The following is a 25848-nucleotide window of genomic DNA, read 5'->3' as shown; positions in this document are numbered from 1 at the left end:
ATTATGTCATTTGTAAATATTAATATAATTGTTCTCATAAATGGGAAAAATGGTGTTAAATGTGGAACTGCAAAAATGTAACAACAGTGCACTCTACTGTAACAAAGCTAAGTCAATTATTTGATGTCAAAACTTGGAGCCGAGATGTCTAGATAAAGGCATTCTGCCTATTGTTTTAAGGCCAGAGTTAATGGCTAGAATTTGCATGTATAATTTCTTTTAATGCTCTGGTTCCTGACCAGCTGCAAGATCAAAAGTGCTATTAACCTCTGAGAGTCTGTTAGCCTGGGAACCAGAAAGAAATGGTGTAAACTGAAATGAATCAGTAGTACTGTGTTATCAATTTAAGGACAGAAAGAATGAGAGCATTTGAGCATTTGTCTTGAGAACATCCAACGCACCACTCTGCCTGTGTCTATATGTAAGTAGGATTTTAGAACTGTATTTTCTCTTAGATATAGCTAGGAAATAGGAAGATTAGACTACTTTGTTTTTCTGTGATGTCAGAACTCTTCTACAGTATTATAAGTATTTCTCTATGATCTTTGAACTCTTGATGAGCACTGTGTAGTAAGAAGTATTGTCTTGTGTTTTTATTAAATATTTTAAAAACTTTCAACTGTGGCTGTTTTGTGTAGAGTTAATTTAAGCGCTAGAGTACATTGCATGTATATAGTGATACTGTACCAAGCCACTCCAAATAAGTCTTGACTGTTTGGTTGTACCTAATAATATTGCACAGTATAATTGAACACCCTTTCATAAGGGCCTTTGAGTAGCTGATAAATATTACCTGGGTGGTGGCAGTGATTTCTACTGTATAATCTGGGTAAAAGGGGCACAGCTGGAGAACCTGTGCCAGCCTTCCCCAGGAGTATTTTTGTGGTTGTATAAACTCTTATCTCAAAGTGTGTGTGTGTCAGCTACTTGGGCAGAGACACAAAGCACTGGTTGGACAGAGAGAGTGCTGGAGGTTTTAGCTTGCCCACTAGGCTGAGATCTGGACCTTATAGCTGTGCCAGTGGGGAGTCTTATTGGGGACCTGGAGAGAAAGGGAGAAACCAGACCCAGACTGACTGTGATCTCTGTGTGCTCTTAAGGGAAATTGTAATTTACTGTGTGTGTATTTATTATCCTTTCCCTATATGGATGCCCCTCACTGGTGTTAGTGGTGAGGATTGAGGCTCCTTGATAGCTGGACTAGCGCATGGGTGTCACAAACCCTCTGCAAAGGAATGACTATACTGAGTCATAGAGCACCCCTTCTGCCCTTACTTCTTTTCATCCTTCACCCAGGCTTTTTCTGTAGCCTGCAGCATGGCCACAAATAGTCTCAGACAAATGGGTTTTGAGAGTAATTCAGAGAGGATGCACTTAGCAGTGGATAAAAAAATCCTCAAACTTTCCAGCGAATTCCCCCACTCCCATCAGACCAGACAGGGCTTTTCCTCCAGCACTCCATCACATGGTAGAAGCAAGGGTCATAGAACCAGTGCCTGTGATACAAAAAGTGAAAGGCTTTTACTTCAGAATCTTTTTGGTACCTAAAAAGGAGGCCCCCTGGAGACCTGTCCTAGATTTGTCCTTTCTAAACACTTCTGTAAAAGTTCTGAAATTCAAAATGCTCACCTTAGATTGGATCCTGGCTTTGCTTCCAGACTACTGTTTACTGGTGACTCTAGAGCTTAAGGAAGCTTATCATCATATTCCTGTTGCTCCCAGTTTTAGGAAATTTTTGAGATTTGCTATTCATAGTATCTATTCATAGATTAGTACTAAGCTAACTGCCCTTGCGAGCCATTTTAAGCCTAGCCAATTATCCCTTGTGAGACTCTTAGTGCTGTGTCTGTTGTCTGTGTCTGCTGTGTCTGACTTACATCATCAGTTCTCTGCTTTACCCTTTCAACTTTCTACTACAGCTCAAGTGTTTACAAAGTGTGTGGACCTGTGGCTGAATATTGCCAAACTGTCTGTGGGCATCCACATTATTTTTAATTTAGATGAATTGCTGATTTGTGTGGATTGGGTATCCAGGTGCTTGGAGTCCTTAAACAAGATTGCACCTCTCCTTTGCCACCTGGCTTCAAACTGAAACTTTAAAAGTCCTTCCTTACACCCTCTTAATGAATTGTTTTCCAGGGGTATTGGACAGACATTGTCTTCTGGCAGGAAGGCTTTAATTTTACTAAGTTCTGACTTATCAAGGCATTTTCTTGGATTTCTGTTTTCTAGATGTGCCCTCAGCAAGAGAGTTCCTCAAAATTCTCAGTTCATGGCATCAGCGATCCTCATGATACCACTAGGTAGATTTCACATGAGAAAAATTCAATGATACTTGAATTGATGGACCCTGCACCATTATCACTTTGATTCCAGGTACCGGTACTGAGATTTGTGAAACAGGAACTGCAGTGTTGGAGGGATACATTTTTTTTTTTAATCCAGGACTTCCTTTCTCTCTTTAGGCCCCATTCCATTCTGTCCAGAGGGACCTTTCTTATTTTGCATGGGGAGCAGTCCATTGGAGTTCAAATGCAAAGCTTGTGTTTTCCTTAGAACACATCAAACCACATAAATGTAAAAGGAATGTTGGCATTGATACATGCCTTAAAAGTTCTTCACCACTCACAGACTTAGGTCCTCTTCTAGTGTCTCAGGAAACACTACCATGATGTGGTTCCTTAGCAAGCAAGAGGCTACAAGGTCATACCTTTTTTGCTGGTGGGCAGTGATATCCTGGGAACTGGCTGTACAGCATTCTCTGACTCTTCAGGCTTTGTACATTGCATCAGAACAAGACCTAGTGGCAGACAGACTAAGCAGATCTTGGACAGACCCTCATGAGTAGAAGCTCCATGTAGAAGTCTTTGAGGATTTAATCCATATTTGGGGAACACCTCAAGTAGATTTGTTCATTTCCTTTCAAAACAAACAACTGAAAAAGTTCTGTTTAAGACAGTCTTGCTGCCAGGCTTAGAGGTCAGGCATTCTCTCATTCCTATGGTCAGGAATGTTGCTGTATGCTTTTCTATCCTTTCCAATGATTCCTCCAAGGTAGTTCTAAAGATTTAGAACAAATTACCAAAGATTGTTGCAAACCCCCTTTGGCCCAGGCAAAATTGTGTCTCCCTTTTAGTAGACTTGGTCAAGGGCAATTACCACAAGCTTTTTCACAGATTGGATCTGCTCACACAGCATCAGGGGTGAGTGGGGTATACTCCATCTTAGAGAATTGCAACTGACAGCCCAGATGATTCTATTTTGATAGTTTTTAGGCACTTGTTCCATGAGGATATGCAGCTGGTATTTAATGAGATAATAAAACCTGTAACTAAAAAATCATAAGTGCATCTTTCAGCTGTCTCAGCTTATGAGCTCATGGATCACTGTCTTTCATCTCTTTTTGTGGTCAAACAGTTTATGAAAGGAGTGTTGCCCATGAGACCCACTTGAAAGCAAATTCTTCCACCCTGGGATCTCAGCTTTGCTCTTGAAAAATTTAGCTTACTTCCTTTTGAACCTGATTAATGGTTCATTATTTGGAAGACTGTTTTACTCATTGCTTTAGAATCTGCCAGGAGTCTTTGAGCTGCAAGATCTCATGGTGGGTCAGTCCTATCTGATTTTTCACAAGGACAGGGTTGTGTTAATCCTTTATTCATGTCTAATATTTTTTCTGAATTTACCTTGAATCAAGTCATCAATCCTTCTGTGTTCTATCCTGATGCAAAAACAAAGGAGAAAATATTCTACATACCTTGGATATACATAGGCAGTTCAGGTACTGCTTTTACAGAAGAAATCCCTGTAGGAATGCTGAGTAGTGGTTTGCCTGCTATAAGGGGGGTGCTAAGAAAGGTCAACCTGTCAATAAGCAAACTATTCCATGTTGGTCGTCCTCCATTATTTTCTCTTCCAGACAATGTTAAGGCTCAATTTGACTATGGCCTTATCCTCATCCATGGCATATTGGAAAGGAGTGGACTCTCAAAGCCTTCTACCACAGCAACCCGGTCCTGTATTCATACCTTTAGAGACACTACTAACTGGATTCCTTTTCACAGTCCAGAGCAGGCTTTGCTAGGACCATTTACCAGGGGCTACTGGATCCTTATTCTTCCAACTTGCAGTGAGGGTAAGTTTTGGGAATCTACCCAATATGCCACAGAGGCAGTGGGAATTATGAATATAGTGCAGTTCAATAAGTCTTACTTACCTGTAACAGATGTTTAAATTCCTCATTGCCTCTGTGGGAGCTCCCACCTGCCATCATCCAAATTGTGCATAGTTGAGGTGGGATTCGACCTCTTTGATTTAGTTGTTGTTGAATCTGGGTTTTATATGCTATTGGATTGGCTTTTGAATTTTCTCCTGCTAGATGATTCTGACTTCATGTACTTTCCTCTCCTTTGTGGAAGCAAAACAGTCTGAACACTCATTTCCTGTCATAGCTGAAGACTTCCCTTTCAGGATATGCTCGGCTAATCAGCTTTCACAGAAAGAGAGAGTCTGAGCATTTGAAAGCTGTCCAGTACTGCATTACCTTGGCAGAAAACCCAAAATGCCACTGAGGTAGTGAGAAATTCAAAGATCTGCTGTTACTGATAAGTAGGACTTACACAAGCATACTTTCTCCCTTCTTTTGGATTTGGCCACAGACCATTACTACAAGCTTCCTCACAGACTGGATTACTCTCACAAGATCAGGTTTGCTTGATACATCTTACCCCCAAACAACTGCATCTTTCTGACTAGATAATATGGTTTTGATACATTTATGCAATTGTTTTCTGAGAATGTGCAGCAGATATTAATTGAATCAAGAAAGTCTGTTACCAGGAAATCATATATTAGCAAATGGAATGGGTTTTCTAGTTGCGCCAACAAAAGCATTAGCACTCATTCAGGGCACCTGGGGGTATCTCTGGTTTTATAGTATTTGTGTGAGTTACCATCCTATGGCCTGTCTTACTCTTCTGTCAAGATTCATTTGTTAGCCATTTCAGCATGTTTGTCCATTGAGCCCCCTTTTTCAATACAATCGCATGTGAAAATGTTTTTGAAAAGGGTTGGATGTAAGAAGCCTTCCAGAAAACAAGTGGCAGCTCCATGGGATCATAATTTTGTCTTAGAGAAGCTGATACTTCATTTTAACTAGCTAATATGTCTGACTTGTGATTTTTAACAAGGAAAATAGTTTTGCTTATTGCTCTGCATGTCTGCTAGAAGAGTATCTAAGTTGCACGCTGTTATGATGCGTCAACCTTATCTCATCTTCCACAGAGATAGGGTTTCTTTGAGTACTAATTCTTCTTTTAAGCAGTGTTATTGGTGCAACATGTATCATACTCACCTTTGGTCTAGAATCCTGTGGGTTTTATTCCTACACTAGGTAGATTAATTACTGACACTACAGCATGGGGGGGGGGGGCTTCACCTCTAGGTGTGCTATCCTTCAGATGAGACATTACACTCTGTCCTCATATGCATGAGTTAGTGGTATCTCAGGTGGATGTGAAAAATCCCATGACACCTATTAAAAAGATTACAGAAAATTTCCAGATATCCTGACCAAATTTCCCTAGCAGTATAACTGGATCTATTTTATATTGTCAAAAAACACTTATGGGAAATTCCCAATGTTGAAACCACATTAGTAGGGGTCTTTTGAACTCTGGTGGGAGCAGAGCTGAATTCAACCTATCCAAGTGGGAAACGGCTGCTTTACAGTTTGTGTTTTTATGTGACTGACCTGAGGGATTAACCATGAAAGGTCTTTCATCCTGTTAATATAAATTACATTTTTGTGACATTGTGATCATTTATTCAGAGCTTCCCTATGCCTGGCTTGGACACTTGTGACTACAAGACTTGGATAGCTTCTAAAACCATCTCCACCTACAAAGCTGATAAAATTATTTTTTTGCAGTTGCTCTTACTATATCAGTACTATTTAACACTTCTGTATTGATTTTGTTGAATGTATCACTGTTTTTCAGCCTGCACTTGTTAAAGAAATGCCATCTGTTTGTTACTATACTGCTATTAGGTTGTTTTAACAGTATTCTCATATTTCCTAACCTCCTCTGGTGCTGAAAAAGCTGTCCTGAGTTTGCCAAAGTTCTCCTGAGTCTGCCAAATTATCCTCTTACATTGTGTACTTTTTTCTGTATTTTGTTTAACATTACTCAGGGTTGGTGAACTTATTTCCATGGTTTCATGATACCAGAGGAATTCTGTTAAGTATTTGTTATTGCACTTGAGCTCAAAACCAGTTTGTTTCACATTAGGAGGGGTTTTTTTGGCACTCTGGTGGGAGCAGAGCTGAATTCAACCCATCCAAGTGAGAAACTGCTGGTTCAAAGTTTATTGTGCTGTCATGTGATTGGCCTAAGGGATTAACTGTGTAAAAGTCTTTCATCCTGCTGGTATATACAGAAATGCGGTTCCCATGCCTTGCATGTAAGCAGACCTCTCAAGTTTAAAATTCTCTATAGGAAACACTCTCCATAGTCTCCCACTGTTCACAGCTGTTTGAAGAACTGCCAACATTTGGTGACTTTTGCTAGAGGCTTTAGAAATTCTACTGATATCCAAAGCATCCACTGCTAAAATCAAAGAAATAAGTATTTTTTGAGTTTTTTTTGCACTTTGTTGACTGTATTTTATCATTTTGCTGCCTTGTTTTGCTGATTTTTTACTGTATTTTTCTGATACGATAGATGTATGTGATCCATCTCGCCTACATTCTTACGTACCCACCCTCTTTCCCCCTACCTGTTGGATCTGGAGGAAACACTGTTGTGTAGTTTCACGGAAGGTATTATTTTTTTTTCTTCTCTCCGTTCCATGTGTCTCCTTGTCGGATTGGTACATGTGGATGAGTTGTAGGGCAAACAAGATCTGGGGGTTTGGGCGTGGTGCATCCTGGGATAAGGGGTTGGCCCAGCCAATGAGAGACTTCGTGCTAGTGTATCGGCCGAGTTGGAGCCGATTCTCGGCTCCGAGCCCATCAGTTATGAATGTAGGCGAGATGGATCACATACATCTATCGTTTTGGTAAGTACATAACTAAAAGTTTTCTCAGATAGTCATAGAACTCATACCTGCTTGCCAGATGGGCAAAGGGTTTTATTCAGAGAATTTTCTGATGGCAAAGAATAGGGGACTTGGAGGATTTTGCCTTTCTTAATAATTTTGTCAAGGTTCCAAAGTTATGATCCCTTCTGAACTTGTAACCACTTGTTCCTTTAATAACTTTCATTGTAAAGCTAGACTTAAAAGATCCCTACATTAGTATTTCCATTGGCAAATATGTCAGATGTTTCTTAAGATTTTCTGTATTGGACTTACTTTATCAGTTCTTTGTTTTACCCTCTGGAAAATATACTGCTCCAGGGGTATTTACAAAGTAACTGCTTATTACAGACTTCAAGGCATTCACATATTTCCATATTTGGATGATTGTCTTATATTCACCGACTCTTTCCAGTTGTTGAGAGTCTGTCAAATATTCAGAATCTCCTACTTAGTATGGGGTTTCAAGTGAGCTCATAGAAATCTTCACTCGTTCTTAGTTTTCCTAGGATGTCTGCAAGATTCTGCCCTGGGAAGAGCTTCTCTTCCCTGAGACAAAGTAGAATTGTATCAAAACATATTCCCAAGTGTTTTACGATCAAAGTCTGGCACCTGCCAAGGAATTCCTCAGGATTTTGGGATACATGGTGTGACGACCCACCACTGGACCAGTAATTAAGGATGTTCAATCCTCACCATTAGCAACAGTGGGTCGTGTACATTGGGAGGATGACAAGTATACACACACAGTGTTTCCAGATGCAGCTGTCTGCATCAAGGTCAATTTACCTTAAAAGCACACAGAGACCGCAGTCAGTCTGGGGCTGGTTTCTCCCTCTTTCTACAGATCCCCAGTAAGACTCCCCACTGGCACAGCTGTAAAGTTGAGATCTCAGCTGAGTGGCCAAGCCAAGACCTTCAGCAACTTCTCTGTCCAGGCAGTGCTTCGTTTCCCTGCCTGAGTAGCTGACACACACACTCTTTGAGGTTTGATTTACACACACACACACACACGCACACACCTGGGAAAGGCTGGCACAGGTTTACTAGCTATGCCCCCTTTTGCCCAGACTATAATGATGTTATCACAGCTAACCAGTCAGCTCCGTATCAGCTACTTTAAGGTCCTTAACAAAGGGTGTCCAATCTTACTCTGTAATGCTACTATTAATATAAATGGTAGTTTGACCAAGAGCAAGGCTATTAGGAGCGCCTACATAGTGTCACATAATAAATATGCAAGTACTCTCAGAACCTAAATAGCTCTAGACAGATCAGACAAAATGAAAGGTCTAAATATATTCAATAATAAATAGCAGAACAAGACAGTACTACATATTTATGTACAGTGACATCAGAGTTCAAAACTACAGGAAATATTTAAAACAACATTGCAGGATAGTCTCAAATAAATAAAGGAAATATCTAAACTAAGCTTTGCTATATTCCTGACTATACTAAGAAAATTACTATACCCTAGTTAACTTGCTTTACAGAGCAAGGCAGATGTGTGGTGAATGGATCTTGTTAGGTCCAAGACCAAATACAGAATGCTGTGTCTCTCCAACAGACCTCTCAAATTAATATTTCAAACATTACTGCTGGGATAACTTGCCAAATGACATCATTGCTTGTCATCTGACTCCTAGTTCCCAGGCCCCAAAACAACTATTGATGGCAGCTGGTAGCATTTAGCCTCTAACTGTGAAAATACATACACCTCAGATCTTAGGTAGATGGTGGAAGTCATAAAACAGTAAAACGCTTCCAAGACAATACAGAAAGCTCCGTAGTTTTAGACATTGTATCTCCTTGCTGCATTGAAATTGAAAGATGTCATTTTTTAGTGAATAGCCATAAAGTAATTTAATTTCAGCTATTTTTCGGAAGTTAACTTCCTGTATTCCAGTTTCCACTGTTAAAATATACATTTAAACAGCTACAATTGTGCATATACATTTCTGTTCTTTTCCAGTAGGGTACACTGTGGATACATTTCAAGTATTTTGCAAAAACCTTTTCAACACATACTTCTGTACCAGCAGTTTGATACACATGACATACAGTTGTAATACATTTGTAACCCAAGCATCTTATATGAATCATGTTGAATCAAATGACTTATATAATTATTTACAAAATTCCGGATAGCTGGGATGGCAGTATTTCCCTTTGTCACACATGGCTTCTATGGTTCTTATGTTCCTTTGGCCAGACTTGACACAAAACGGTCTGTGGTACCACAGGTCAGTCTGGACTCAGCATCTACATCATCTATCTTTTTCATATCCCTATTCTGGAGGGTGTAAGAAGTGAGATTTTATGGTGAGTAAATAGTTCTCTCAGAATCCAGGTCTCCCATTCTCTCTCTTCTTCACTGTATCACAAAGGATGTGTGAAACCATGTATGGGGAGTAGTTTCAGAAGGTGTGAATGTGCAAGGTCTGTGGAGCAAACAGGGCCAGATAAAAGTACATACATTTGAGAGATTACAGTAGTAATAAATACTTTGAAAGCCTAAGTCTCCTCTAGTCTTCAGGACCTCTGCAGGTTTTCACAGGAAGCACCACAGTGATGTGGTATATCAACAAGCAGGGTGATAGTAGATCTCTCCTCCTTTACAGACTTGCTATGATAGCCTGGGAGGTAGCAACTCAGATCAGTTTGACTTTTCAGGCTTCATTCATTGTATCAAAGCAAAACATTATAGCAGGCATGCTAAGCCTGACCAGGACAGACCCTCATGAATGGAAACAGGATCTGGGGAACTTCCAGGTATTTGGCCACCTTTGAGGAACTCTTCAAGTAGATCTGTTTACCTCCTGTCAGAACACACAATTAATGAAAACCTGCTCCTGGATTCCTTGCTCACTGGCCTGGAAGACAGATGTTTTCTTATTCCCATGGATGAGAATGTCCCTATGTGGATTTCCACCATGTCTATGGCTTTCCAGGTTTCTTCTAAAGACCCAGAAGGCCTCCTCAAAGATAATAGTGGTGACCCACTTTTGGCCCAGGCAACAGTGGTTCTCCCTTCTTTTGAAACTGGCTAAGGGCAATGATCACAAGCTTTCTTACATAATGGATTTACTCACACAAGGCAAAGATTGTTTGATACACCTCAGCCTAAAAACTCTTTAGCTGACTGTGAGTTTTAGGCACATTTTTTTCTGAGGAAGTGTAGCACGTACTGAATAATACTTAAAAAACTGCTACTAGGAAGTTTTATATATCTTTGTGAAAAAGATTTTCTAGTTGGTGCCAGTGCAAGGGCCAAGACCCTGTTAAGGCCTGGCTGTCTCTGGTTCTTGATTAAACAAATGCAAATAAAATAATAATAAAATGTGTGTAAGTTATTGTCCCTGGCCTTTCTAACTCTTTTATCAAGGTTCATCTGTCAGATAATTCTGTTTGTCTTTCATGGGATGCCCTTTCCTCTTGTTCCCATATAAAGCAGTTTTTGAAAGGAGTTTTACATATTGTCTGCTTAGAAAACAGGTGGCTCCTCCTTTGGAATCTGAATTTTGTACTTGAGAAGCATACCCTTTTTCCATTTGAGTCAGCTTATGAGGCTGATTTGAAGTTTTTAACGTAGAAGACTGTTTTACGCATTGCTCTGTCTTCTGCTAGAAGAGTATCTGAGTTACAAGATCTTGTGGTGAGTCATTTTCCAAAAGGACATGGTTACGTTGAGAACACATTCTTTTATGCCTGAAATTTGGTCTCAGAGTTTGCTTTTAGTCAGTCTATTAATCTCGCTTTTTTCAGAATGCCTAAACAAGGAAGAAAGAATCACTTATGCTCGGTTATCTACAGACAGCTCAGATAAACATATCTCACTCCTACAGAAAAGCCAATCAGCTATTTGTCTTCTATGAAGGTAAGAGAAGAGGACGACCAGTTTCAAAGCAGTCAGTTCTGAGATTGCTGTCTCAAGATTTTGTTATTCTCACCACAGCAAGCCACTTTAAGGCAGGGTTTGGCTTCTTCTGTTACTTTCTGGAAAGGGGTAGACTCTAGAATTATTCTAGGGGTACAGAGGTTCATAGATTTTTACTAGGTCATCTGCCTTTGCGGACCATTTTAAGCCTTGCTAAATTTCCCATTCCAAAGGGAAGGAACCCTGCACCTCATTTCTTTGAGGTAAACACTGTAACCATTATGCCAATTCCCAATCCAAGGCAGCAACTTAGTCCCTTATACATATGTTTATCAATCACTACAAAGTGGTTTCCTTTCCATCTCCAGAACCAACTTTGTTAGGACCATTCTGCAGGTTCTCCTGAATTCTTAATTTACCTTCTCCTCCTCCCTGTAGATTTATTTTATTTTTATTTATTTGACATTTGTTTCCCAGGGAGGTCCACCTGGGCTACTAACCCATTTTCAGCAGAGGTCTAGGGAGAAAAGCTCTAAGTATAAATTAGTAGTTATGCCATTATGTATAACAAAGAACAAAAGATCATCATAAAGAATTAGGGGAATACAGTAAAATAATTCATGTTATATAACAAAGTAGACATAGGAACACAATACAAATGAACCATTTTAGTGAAGGTCCGTTGAGTAAAAACTCCAGCAACAAGTATACATTATATAAAGTAGGCAGCTGCACCTTATAGAACTTGTAGAGTGGAATATTCAGTGAGACATATGAATAGGAGTAAAATCTATATAGTTAGAAGATAGCAGGAGAGAAGTGTGATGAGTAGAAAGTGGGAGAGTTAAAGGGAGCAAATTGGATTGAAGAGAAGAAGTTAGAAGATAGGAATAGAAACTGTAGTAGTAATGCTACAGTCAGCCTGGGGATGAGCAGGAGCAGAGCCAGTTATCATTTATGTCAGTGGTTCCCAAACTTTTTCGATTCTCTGCTCCCTTGTTGAATCCAGGGTTTTCCCAAGGTGCCCCCCTGTCAAATTCTAACTGTAGACTACTTCCCAGTAAAGGCATTTAATATATTTACAGATATCTTGCTCCCAAAGGGGCACCGATTTTCTTTACCAGCATCCTACTCGGGTCTATTACCTATTAACATGAATCTGAAGCAGAAAAAAATATGTACACACACAAATATGTACACGTCCTCGTTTTCTTTACTTTTAATCCAATTGTTTTGCTCACATTTAATTGGAAAGAGCTGCAAAAGTTAAAAAAGTGCTAGACACTTGCCACATCCTGCGTTCTCCTGAAATTCTAGGAGATTAATCCAGGCATAGTTGTGAATCTCAAAACTGCACAACCCACACCGTAAGGAGCTGTGCTAACAGAATGAAACAAAATCCTGACTTAAGCATTAACAGTGGACTGCTGCATACCTGTTTTGCTCTTGTTTTGATTGACAAGGAGGATGGGTGATAAAGGTCCATAAAAAAAGCCCCGTTTTCAGTTATGCTATAACTTCTGAACCAGTGTACTTCGATATTATTCATAGGTATGTACTAGGCTAATGGCTCTGGATCCTTTACAAGCCTAACCCATAGGATTACCCTGGCATCGTGCCACCCAACCTTAGTTCCTAGTGCCTCTGCCGAGTAGAGCCACTGGAGTGATCCCTGGGGTGAATTTTCTATTTCCCATCCACTCAGCAAGATTTCTCTTAGAGGGCCAGTGAGGTGCTCTGCTTGACATGTATGGGAAGTCTATTCCATAGCATGGGCAGTCTCTGGGTTATGAACCTTCCCTCCAGCATGTTCTGGTGATTGTGGCATGAGGTTGAGGTCTCTGGAACGTGTGGTGCAGATGCATTGTGATTTCTTTAGATGGAGCATTTCTAACAGAGCTGGGTCAGACATGGCTTTGTAAGTCAAGCAGAGATCACCTCTAAATAGGCGATATGAGACAGAGAATAGTTGGAGTTTTTTTGAGTCTGTCCATATAGGACAAGTGTTTAAGGCCTAAGATCCTCTTTGTGAGGTACTTTTGCAGCCTCTCCAGTTGATGCAGTTGTCTAGTGCTGTACATGCCAAATGGGGTAGTGTACTCGATGATTGGCCTAATGAGGGAAGAGTAGAGGGAGACAGTGACCTCTTTCTTCCTGGATGCAAAACTCTTAGTAATGAGATGTGCCACATAGCAACAAATGTTGAGTTTTATGGTAAAAAAGTTACGGTCTACAGACTCTGATGCTTTAAGTGAACTACTATGATACCAGGCTCAGGAACGTAGTTCTCAACTGTGCAGATTTTCACATAATGTCCAGATTTTTTAATCATATCTTTAGTCCGTTTCTCATAAAATTGTAGTTTTTTGGAAAAATCACTGAGGACTGAAGTCAGAAAATAATAGCAGGCACTTGATTTTCACACGATGTCCTTCAGAAAATTCATCCTAATGCAAAACTTGTTATTCTATCAACTTTCTAAGCTTCTAAGAGCAGTATTTAAAATTTGTTCTAATTTTTGGACCTTTGGTCCCCCATTATTTGTAACTTTGTCTAGCTTTTTTGTTCAAAGAAGTTGACAGGTATGCAGTCAGGAAAACATATCCAAAGCAACAGATCAAATATCATTCAGTTAACCGTTAACATGTGAACACAGAAACACCTAACAAACATCAAAACTTTCAATACAAACAAGAAATTTGCATTTAACATACAAACTTCAAAATATACCCAAAATAATCACAGAAATCCGTGGCATGAAAGGCTTGCAAAATAAAAAATAAGAAAAGAAAGAAAACGATTCTCGTATTATAATTTCCAAATAAACAAGGCTAACAATGAATGACTTAGTGTTCCCTAACTATAGCGGCCATGTACACAATTATGACTGCGTACCTCACCCCATATGGGCACACAGGATTCAAACCCACACCTACCTTTTTCGGTTTATCAGATGAAAAGCTTTCAAGTTGTTCAGAAGCTGCAGCTACCCAAGTGAGTGGCGTAAGACAAGCAAAAACAGGCAGGTATGGTTAGTGCCAATCCTTTTGTTGAGACGTTTTCCTTGCAATCTGATGAGCCTTGTTTTTCCTTCTCAGATTTCTGTACAGCAGCACCTTCCCGCTCCCCTCTGCCAGTGTCCAGGTGGGAACCTTCACTTGTGCTGCGACCCCCAACTTACTGCCAAAGTCCTGGGACAGCATATGTGCAAAAGTGCACAACAGTAAAGCCAAATGCAAGCTTTAAAACCGGTACTACTGAAAACTGAATTCATGAATACAACCAAGCCGCTAATAAGCTGCAGCAAACCTCATTACTTTCCCTTGGAAACACGTGTGAGTGTCTTGGGTAGGGGGAGATGAGAGCCAAGTTTTGTTTCCCACAAATGTCAGTATACCCTTTCTTCTCCACTCTTGTGAGTTCCTGTACAGATATAGGTTTGGTCAGCAGCTTTTCATGGGTTGTGTATGTGTGAGCGTGTGTAATACTTTTTACCTTGCCCTCAGGATGGACCCTCATTCTTTCTGATGTCACCCTCAGGGGGTTTAATCTTAGGACACATCATATCATGGCAGGGTTAAGAATAACATGTATAACGAAATATACAAGTACAGAGGAAAGCTATTAGTACAGTAAAATAATGGTAAAATGCCACCATGCTTAGTCCATTTAAAGAAGACAGTCAGATAAGATTTTTTTGATTATATTAAAATATCACCAGCTATCTAACTAAAATGTCAGTGGTTACCAGGGCAAGAATCCATAGTGAATACAAAGGTGCCTATCGAAATATGTATGCCTATAGCTAGAAGCAAAAAGGCAGCACTGAGAACTAGATGTTTGCTGCAGAAGGATAAGAATGGCACAGACATCAACCAGCATCACTCCAAATACATAAGAAATGTAATAAATAATTGCATAAAATTTCTCCCAGCTTTGTCCAAATTTCTTGTGCTAAGAGGTTGAGAGTTATGTGTAACTCAAGTGTAATCCATCACTTTTTCTCCCAAGACTGTTTTTGATGGGATTAGGAGGGACATAGCTAATTTTGTTTTAAAACAAGAAACATCTTTATTAAATCATTATGTATTAACCTTTAGCGCGGCCTAGTAACTAATTTTATTAGTTTGTGGTTTATTTTGCAGCTAAGCTTATTAGTCCATGGCGCCCCTGTGAAGAAGCCGCGGCTCCCCAGGGTGACGCGGTGCACACTTTGGGAACCCCTGATTTAAGTACATCTTGAGTGAGTGTTTGAAGATGTCTGGGTTGTTGGTGCTAAGAATGTGTTGAGGGACAGAATTCCATGTCTTAGGGATTTATTAGTTATAGTAATCTATCCAAATGGCTTAGGCTGCTGCAACGGTGATCTAATGTTGTGTATGTGATACATTCATATAAGTAAGATTACTGTTGCAGCAGCCACCCCCCTCACCCCCCCTTCTTTGATTACTTGCTGTATTGCCAGGGTATGGATATTTATACCCTTCTGTATATAGTTACTCTTCTTCTAGCTTTTGTAGTCTTTTTTTCCTTTCAGGGCTATTGCTTCCCTTGGAACAAGAAATCATTGAAGCTTTTAGCGCTCTAACTGCCTTTTATATGGAGCTCTGCTCAAGCTCTTGGCAATTAGAGCACGTGAAAGGTGCCCTAAAGCTTTGAAAAGCTGTCCAATTTGTCGTTTCCTTGGCATGATGTAACTCAAACAATTTAGGCTACTGCAACACTGAACTACATTTGCTATTATGGTAAATGCACTTACAAAAGTGTATTTTCTACCTTATTTTGAAATTGGCCAAGGGCAGTTATCACAAGCTTCCTCACACACAAGGGGTGAATTTTTGATCTATCCCAACCTTGAAACCCATCACTTGATAGCCTGGATGACAGAGTTTTGTTACCTTTTAGGCCCCTTTTTTTCAGAGGACATTAAGCAAGTGCTAAAGGAGGATGAAAAAAATGCTACTAGGAAATTATATATATATATATATATATATATATATATATATATATATAAAGTGGAAAGATTTTTTAGCTGATAATCCTAACCCTTTTAAACCTGGATGCCTCTTGCCTCTAGTTCTTGAATATTTGTGTTAGTTATTATTCTCTGACCTCCCTTACTCTTCTTTCAAGATTTATCTTGCAGACATTTCTGCTTGCCTGCCTTTGGATTCCCTCCTTTCTTCCCGTCCTTAAATCTAGCAGTTTTTGAAAGGGCGACTCGAAAACAAGTGCCTCCTCTTTGGGATCTTAACTTTGTGCCTGAAAAGCTACCTTTTCTTGCATTTGAACTAGCTCATTGGACTGATTTAAGGTTCTTAACTTAGAACACTGTTTTATTTTTTGCTTTGACTTTTACTAGAAGAATTTCTGTGTTCCAAGCTATTATAAGGAGTTAACCCTACCTCATTCTCCACAAGGCCAAGGTGTCTTTGTGAACTAATCATTCTTTTATGCCTATAGTGGTTTCAGAATTTACCTTAGACCAGTCTACTCTTCTCCAGCTATTCTTTCTGGAACTTAAGATCAAGGGAGAAAGGATTCATTATACTCTGGATAGCCATAGTCAAATACCATTTGGATGGAGCAAAGTCCTTCAAGAAGGCTGATTTGTTTTCTATGAAGGTAATAAAAATGAGACAATTTCCAAATGGTTGTCTCATGCTATTTATTTTTGTTATTATCACCATAACAAGTCACTTCCAGCCAAGGTTATGGCTCACTCTACCACAGCCTTTGCTTATTCTATGGCTTTTTGGAAAATGGTGGACTTTAATAGTATCCGAGAGACAGCAATTTGATCTTCTGTAGATAGGTTCATAGCTATTTTTTTTAGGCTAATGGCCACTAGGACCTTTATAAGATCTTAAACTGAGTGTTTTTTAGACAGAGGCCAAAGATATATTGAACTTACTGGCCAATAAGTTTAGCTCTAACTGTACACCTCTCTCAGCTCCATATTGCCCTCAAAATATACCTGAAACTGGCTCACATCCAGCTATCAAATAAGACCAAGTCCTAAAAGTGCTATCAAAAGCTAAAAGTACTGCATTGATGGGTCCTGGCAATATCCTTGGAAGCATCTTAAATTGCATGAAGCATGATTTAGCCACATCCGTAACATCATTTTTCAATCTCAGCCTCCATACAGGTTTTGTACCAAGCAAATGTTGAAAAGCAACAGTCATTCCTGCATAAAGAAAGATCTTCCATAGACCCAGGCAATTGCAGACCTATAAGTCTGACCAACCTCATAAGCAAAACCATGGAAAGACTTGTCATGGAATTAATCAATCAAGACATAAAGAACTTTTAAAGACTGGACCCATTTTAGTTTGGATTCATCAAGGGCAGGTCATGCTTACTCAGCTTGGTGAATTTTTTTGAAAAGGACACCAAAGCAATGGATTAGAGACAAAATGGTACACACTGCATACCTTGACCTGGACAATGCTTTTGACACAGTTTCCCACTGAGGCATAGTAGAAAAGCTAAATAACTTGGGAATAAACCCAATGTCACCCACTCGATTGCCAATTGGCTCACAGATAGGATGCACAAAGAGACACATTATCAGTGGATTACCCAGGGTTCTATGCTGGGACCTGTCTTGTTTTTTGTTTTATTTTCTGAATAAAAGCCAATAGCAAAGGGCTCTGACTGACTAACTTTGCATATGACTGCAAGCTGGGATGAGTCATTGAATCCCCAAATGACATAGCCATCCTGCAGGAGGGAAGGTTTGTCCCAAATAAATAATTAGTTCCAGAATCATGGACTGAAACCAAATGCCAAAAATGTTATTGTATTCTTTGGGACGTCAACTATACCGAGGAACTACCACATTAACAATACACCCTTAAGAGCTGACCCAGTTGTTTTGGATTTGGGAACATATGTGGACAGTAACCTAACTTTTGACCAGCATGTGTCCATTGTTGTAAGAAAGTCCATTTGTATTGCACAGCTTACAAATAAAGGGATTGTGTCTAGATCTAGGGATGCCATTGTCCTCCGTACTCAGCCTTAGTTAGGTCAGTCATCAAATATATTGTCCTCCTTGATATGTATATGTCTAGACACACGCAACAACTGTAACACCCACAGAGATACATTACTAAAAGGACACAAGGCTTAAACAAAATGTCCATGGATCGATTTGGAGCCCTGTCACTATACACGGTATCCAACAGACTGCTAAGAGGTGACCTGTGTCTGGCATACAAAGCGTCCTTCGACCCAATACTGATGGATTAACTGCACATCAGCAAGTCAAGTGGCATCAGAAATAGGGATCTGAACCTCTTCTGCAACATCAACAGTATGGTTTAGAGGGACAGGTAGATCTCACAGAGGATGCTGTTACTCTGGAACAGACTTCATATCCACATAAAACAATGTTCATCCTTATCCATATTCAAGCACAACATGGATCTGTGGATGGAAAACTGAAAATGTATCCAAGGACTGCTCCCTGTACTACTAATGGACAGAGGGAGCTCCTAAATACTTTATCCCATGCATGGGTCCCCTCAAATTATTTATGGTATAATCCCGTTTATTCTCATTGGGGTAATGTATATAATTTTTGATCATGGAATGGGTAAGGCCATTCTCTAACTAAATGTGATAGGTTAATTCAAGCACAAAATGGGAGATTGGCTAGGCTTAAAATGGCCTACAAGGGCAGCTAGCCTTTGTGGCTGTACTCGACAGAGGCACTGGGAACTAAGGTTGGGTGGCACGATGCCAGGGTAATCCTATGGGCTAGGCTTGTAAAGACTCCAGGGCCATTAGCCTTGTACACACCTATGAAAATATGAATAGAGATAAAACAACTGGAATTGAGATTTTTAGAAAAGGGTAGGAGCAAACTACATAGGAAAAATGGGAGTTGTAGGAACAGTGCATACAAGGGATGAATGCGGCCTTAAAAGGCCGCAGGACCTAAATGAGCTATGCAATGTTTGAGTGAGAATGATTGGGTAGATTGTAAGTGATGTATAATGTTTGCAACTGGGAATGTGTCATTGTGGTTTGTGATGTCAAATGCTTGCAACTAGGATTGTGTCAGTGTGGTTTGTTTTTATTTATATAAATGTATGAATTGCGTATGTAGTAAGTGATGATTTAATGAAGATGTTTCTTGTTTAAAAAATCAGGAATTGAATCATTTTTGTAATATCGCTTAGGTTATATGATACATAGCAATACATGTGAAATATAATGTTTGTTATGTTAATATAATTTGATTACTTTTACATGAATGTAAATCTGCCAATGTCATAAGTGATAATTCGATAAAGGTGTTTGAAAAAAAAAAACAATACTAATTTCATAGACTTTAACCACATCCTGAGTTAGGAATGGGATCCATTCCCATCACAGTATTAGAAACCCAAAACATCTGGAAAAATTAAAACGGTAAAATACTATTGTGATGTCACTAGTGGTGGAAAGCACTTTATATGTGTTTTTCTGAAGTAAACTAAATAGCAGTTTAAGGTTTCATGGGGTATTCTTGTTAAAGGATTATTTGGTTTCTGCATCCTTCTTGTGTTTTATCATATCTGATATGCTTAATTAGCACATCCACCACTGTTGTCATTGTTTCCTGATTCTTACTCCTGGTGAGTTGGCAGAAAAGTGACTCAATGGTAGGAGCTGGTTAGCATTTCAATGTTGATGGATCAAAGGTGTGGTTTGCAATTTTTGCTATCTATAGGTGATTCCAGTGAATAAATCATATTCAGAATAAAACCAGATTACAAATTAACTTTTTGGCCTTCTGAAACTTTAAAAATAAACTTAATTAAGACTTAAACTTGAAAAGCTCAATAACTAATTATTCTGGATTGTTCTGAAGTAAATTAAGTTTAAAATGTATACAAAATTGTGCTTACAGTTAACTTTACTGTTGTGCATTTTTTACTGTAACAGAGGAACTGGCGTACCCCCTCTCCTATGTCTGCTGATGAAGAAATTGATTCACCAACTCAAAGTCCTCTTCCTGAGTCAACAAGTGGCACAGCATTAATGAGAAAAGAAGATGAGGAAAGAGAGAGTCTTGCTGAACCTGAATTTATTGGCCTCTGGAACCAGGACCACAAACCTTACAAGGTAATGAGACATAACTTGTTTGGTTTAAAGTAATCATATTTTGTAAAAATTAGATTGCAGTCACCTAAGCAAGCAAATTTCATTCTCCTTAAACTGACTGAAGTCCAGTGGACTAAATGCATTAAGTTAACTACCAATGACTGAAGTCACATTTTACTGATGCCCCAACTTAATCAAACTACAGCAGAGTAGAACTGAAGCAGCACACGTCATCTCTGGCCAATTCCATATTTATTTAATAAAGAGGATACTGCATTTGTAGTAAGCCCTCTCTGTACTGCTTCATTAAAATTTTCCCATACCCACCTCTCCATATATGTACATAATGACCCCAGCATCACAGTCATTGAAGATAGAATTAGAAATATGTTTGCTTACCCAAGGTTTTATAATTCCAGAGCTGTTATATATAATTTGGCAAGGGTTAGTTGGTGTGTCATAGGATGAATCATACCACTTTAGTGCTCGTATTAAGATCTTTTTTCTACCCTGTGGTGTGCAGACCATAAGCCTTCCATCTTGGGAAGCCGGCATACAAACTTCAGATGTTTTGTAGTTAAGTCTCTGGTGGCTGTGCCACTGCAGGAACATTCCATTTCCTCCCCTGTTGTGTGTATGCTCCCCGATAGATTCAGTCTCACAAGCCCACATTCTCTGTCTTACAGTCACTGATGCTGTGAAATCTTCTGCTTGCATTGGAGCACCTTGGCTGAACAGGACTACAATTTCCTTCCCCATAATAGGCACAATGATGTAATCCACTCCCTCACTTTCATGCTTCCCTACCTTGTTCTTTCAGTCCTTTTGCCACTAGTCAATCTCAGGTCATCTGGGTTGTAGTCAGGACTTTATTCCTCTGTGCCACAGAATTTCGCTAGTGTTAGGATTCTTTTGATAAGCTTATTGTTAGCTTTGGTTTTATTAGCTACAGCTTCATTAAACTGGGACTGTACTGTTTTTCCTTTTGTGTGCATGGGATTAATATAGAATCAGCACAGGCCTTCCATGATGGCTGCACATTGAGGAGCATCTTAATTCTAGCTCTCCCAATGTAAAAACAAAAATTTAGCAGAAAAGGCCAGTGGGCCTAGATTTCTGGGTAAATTTCAGTAAGTGGCTAGTAAGTGCACTGCCTGGATACCAGAAAAAAGAAATACCTGGGCCTGAAGGAAAATCAGCTACAAAAGGCAACAAAGACAGCTGAAAACTGCTGTATTCAGCTGTTCAGCAAAACGCTGTGCAAATTCCAGACATGACTAACAATAACCTAGAGGAAATTATAAGGCAAATGCACAGAGACCTGACTAAAATTAATGAAACAGTGATGGAGTATATCAACTCAAACAATAAAAGGCTGGACGAAGCTTTAAACAGATATTCAGATAAGGTGATAAAATCGAAAACTCAGAGGTTGAAATGAAAAAAAGGGCTGGCTGAATATGAGACTGCGCAAGAAGAGATGTTTCAAAAAATAATAGAATTAGAGGACAGAGCATATAGGGAAAACCTGAAATTTTCTGTTGTACCCGAGAAGCTGGAAGAAACAGACTGCGTATTTGTGATTTCATAAAATTAATAGAACCTGACTGTTATTCCACACCAGAAATTGTTAATTAAAAGGGCACATTGTGTGTATGCTCCAAACTTGGGTATGAGAAACCAGCCATAGACCTTTAATAGTAAAGATGCGGTCTTACTACTAGAAGAAGTTGATTCTGGCAAAACTGTGGCAGAAGGACAAAGTACTAAAAGGGGGAGAGAGCAGAGTGTTTGTGGAAAATAACTAATCATTGTACTCCAGATGAGGAGTGCATTTATTACATTATTCAGGGAGAGTTGAGAAGCAGGCATAATGTTCAAACTGCTGTAAAAATAGTTTTCCCTAGAGGAACAAAATCATTTTTTGATGAAGTACATGCTAAGGAAGAAATATAAAAGTGTGTCTAATAACAAGTAAGCCATAAAACAGAAGGAGATTCTGCTTCTTGTTCTTTTGGTAATAAAAACCACAGTGAGACTGTGCCAGTGAAACATTTTCCGCTATTTTACCAGAAAATGCTTGAAAGAGGGGTAAAAAGCACAAGAGTTGACTAGAAGAATTGAGAGTACTTTGGAAATGAAGCAGAAATGGGGTTTGGGTGATGGAAATGAACAGGAATAGAACAAGAAAATCTGGAAATATTGGACTTTCTTGGACTTGTTAAACTTGTTGGGGACTCTAAAGCATATGCCTTACTTCATGCAATTAATGATTGGAGATTAAAATTGGTAACTTGGAAATTACAAATGTGGGATTACAAAGCAATAATTATATTTGTGAAACATACCAGAACAAGAAAATCTGGAAATATTGGACTATTTTTGGACTGTGTTAAACTTGTAGGGGACTCTAAAGTATATGCCTACTTCATGACATTAATATTTGGAAAAATACTCAGGAGAGGGGAAGAGGAGGGAGAAAATTAAATGTAAGTAAAATAATATTTTTCTTAATAGTGCTATTTAAATAGTGCACTATTTTCTTTGCATGTTACAAATTAATGTTTTTTTCCAGTTATTTTTAAGTGCAATGGGGATACTAATGTAAATAGGTGCCCCTGTTTTTTTTCTGCCTTTTTCTTTGTTTCCCTTTTTCTCCTTGTTCAGTTTGAAGGAATGTAGGCACTGCAATGTAAACAAATCTGGTTAAAAGAGCATGACAAAAGAAAAATCAGTGCACTTTTTTTCTTGCAAAGGAGAGTTACTGGATTATGGCCATTTGCTTAATCTAGTAACAAGTTTTAAGATAAAGCAAGTGAATGAAAAAGAATATTAAATATTATAAGGCTTTCTTTTCTAGTAAACATTTTTGTGTCTGGTTTCATTGTCTTTAGATGACAATCTGATAAAGAGAAATGGCTTGGAGAAAATGTTTTCTGAAAACATTCAAGTATTTTCCCAGCTGAGAGAGCTATAAAGATAAGACAAAGCCAGAAAGCACTCAAAAGAACCATGGGCTGTACCATGCATCTTAGCATGGATAACCTTTCTTTTAGGTTATCTCAAGTCTTTATGTGTGTGTGGGGCTGTCAGTTTGGAACATTTCTTCTTATTAGGAGGGTAAAACGTCAATATTTGAAGAAGCACATATTTTTGTGTGTTGTTATTATTTTAATATGTTTTAGGGGGTTATTGGGGGTGTGTCTGTGTTTTTGTTTGAAGGTTTTCACTAAAACAAAAAGTTTTGTAAGATGTGACATAGGCTGAAATGGAGATGACAAAAAACAACTGCAAAAAAGATTAACCTGCCAAGCAGTACATGCATGTAGACAAAAGCTGGATCTAGATATTTAACAAAAAAGCTGTTCTACATAAAAGGTGGGAATAATAATTTTTCAACAATATGATGCTTTCAGTTGTTGTTGGCTTTCTATTTTCCTGGTTAGGGGTCGCCACAGCGGAACTCCGGTCCGCTAATGATTGGCAGTAGATTTTCACGAATGCTGAGGTGATGCTTTTTGTAATGTCTTTAAATGTTAATGGTCTCGCAGATAAATACAAAAACAAGAAAGAGTAGTGAACTATATTTAAAAAATACAGTGTGCAAATAGTTATGCTACATGAGACATACTTGGAAAGAACTGAACATGTGAATTTGATAAAGTAAAGTTTTCAGGATGGTTATTCAGCGGAATACTTGGGACAAAGGAAGATAGGAGTGCTTATATTAATTGCAAGAGAAGGTCCAATGGTGATATAAGAGGATAAAAAAGACAATAATGGTAGATTTGTAGTACTAAGGGGCTACTTTGGCAAGGGAAGAGTATTACACTGGCATGTATTTATAATCAGCTTTCAGCAAGGAATATTACTTATAGGGGGGGACAGGAATTTGATTTGCAACATTGAAGATGTGTCTGGGGAGCCCATAAGGGAAAATGTAACAAAGGGGGGTAGATTTTTAAAGAAATTTATGAAAATATTTGGCATGGAAGATGTGAATTCAGTACCATGAGTTTGGAGTGAATTTACATATCATTCTTCAAGATACAAAAACTGTGCTAGGCTAGACATCATTTGCATTTCACAGGAACATGTGCATTTAATTGAAGGTATTGATATGCACACAATAACTCTTTCAAATCATGCACCAATAATAACTAAAATAAAAACACAGGATAATGAAAGAAAAATGAGACACTGACACTTTCCCACCTATCTGTTAAAAAGAGAGGAATTTAAGGAATGGGTAGTGGAAATTATTCAAGAGCTATTAAAGAAGATAGGAATTTCTTCTGAAAATATTGCTAGGGAGTGGGATAAAATTAAAGTGGATTTCAAAAATAGGGTAGAAATAAAAGAAAGGTCGATATGGTTAAGAAATAAGAATTATTTAGAGGGCCTGACAAATGTTAAAGTGTTGCAAAATAGAGAAAATCTCACAGAACAAGAAGAGGAGCAACTGCAGAATGCTAAACAGAAAATAAGGGCTTACCTTGATAATAGGCATGAGTTTAGGAAGATTGCTGTTAAGCAAAAGTTTTTTTTGTAACTATAGAGCACAAAAACATTTAGCACAATGACTCGGGCAGAAGAAAGTAGATAGAGTTGTCATCAAGCTTTAGGAGCCAATAACAAGGGAGCCTGTAGAAGTATTAGAAATATTTCAGAAATTCTATGAAAATCTGTATGAAGCAGAGAAATATGGAAATCAAGAAATGGTACAAATAGAAATGTTTATGGAAGAACTAAATATGCTTTAGTTAAAGGTAGATGAGACGCAATTACTAATAGTTAGGATAGCAGGAGATGAATTAAAAATGATGATGTATAACGAATCTACAGGAAAGCCCCCAGAAATAGATGGTATCCCTGTGTAAGGTTGGAAGCTAGGAGGGAAAAAACTGATAAAAATCTGGAAGGTTTTGTTTAACAGTAGATTAAGAGGAGAAGAAGTACCAACATCCTGGAAGAAAGCAGTGGTATTAAATAATGACCAAGGCCAGTAGAAGAGACCCTACAAAGCAGTGGTAGTTGTAATATCTAAAGATAGTAAACATCCATCAGTTTCAGCTTCATTCAGGCCCATTTCAATGCTAAACCATTATTATAAAGTGTTTATGCCTGCAATGGGTAAAAGAATGGCAAAAGTGATGCCACAATTGGTAGATATGGATAAATGTGATTTTGTGGCGAGGGAGGCAAACATTTGACAACATTAACAGAACACTGATGATCCAGATGGAAGCAGAATGTAAGAAAATGCCATTGTTGTTGGGTGCTGATGCAGAGAAAGCATTTGATAGAGTAAGCTGGCAGAGCAATGGAAGCATTTGCATTCACAGATAAAATTATAAGGTTGATTAGGAGGCTATATGAGGGATCAGAGGCAAATATTAAAGTGGGTGGGGTCCTGTCTGATAATTTCTGCTTGAGCAGAGGAACCAGCTAGGTGTGCCCACTCTGTCCCCTTTATTTGCATTTAGAACCATTGGCAAAGAAAATAAGGGACTCTGAAATTCAAGGATATAATTGGTATGGTAGTCAAGAAAAGTTGACTGTATTTGCAGATAATATTATTTTATATCTGACAAAACCAGAAAGGGATATTACAGTGCTATGGAACATTTTGAGACAGTTTCAGATCTTTTTGGGATACAAAATTAATGAAGGTAAAACAAAGGCTATAGTAGTAAATGATGTACCCACACACTAATTGGTTGAGCAATATTCATATTTATGGGGACATGATAAAATAGGAGTATGCATTAAAAATGATTCTGGTGTGGCAG

General features: G+C 38.7%; 1 protein-coding gene across 2 annotated transcripts in view; it reads left to right on the top strand.

Moving 5' to 3' along the window:
- CFAP74 (cilia and flagella associated protein 74) overlaps positions 1 to 25848 on the top strand; it is a 3161205-nt gene that overhangs the window by 847137 nt on the left and 2288220 nt on the right. For both annotated transcript variants that reach the window (XM_044062943.1, XM_044062944.1), the window contains exon 11: positions 19898 to 20077. In XM_044062943.1, coding sequence (XP_043918878.1) covers positions 19898 to 20077 — 180 coding nt within the window. The remainder of the gene's footprint in view (positions 1 to 19897; positions 20078 to 25848) is intronic.

This window comes from Protopterus annectens, chromosome 2.part1, assembly GCF_019279795.1.
Source record: "Protopterus annectens isolate FY-2018-M chromosome 2.part1, PAN1.0, whole genome shotgun sequence".
Lineage (NCBI taxonomy): Eukaryota > Metazoa > Chordata > Ceratodontiformes > Protopteridae > Protopterus > Protopterus annectens.
This window is presented reverse-complemented; position numbering and strand designations above follow the sequence as displayed.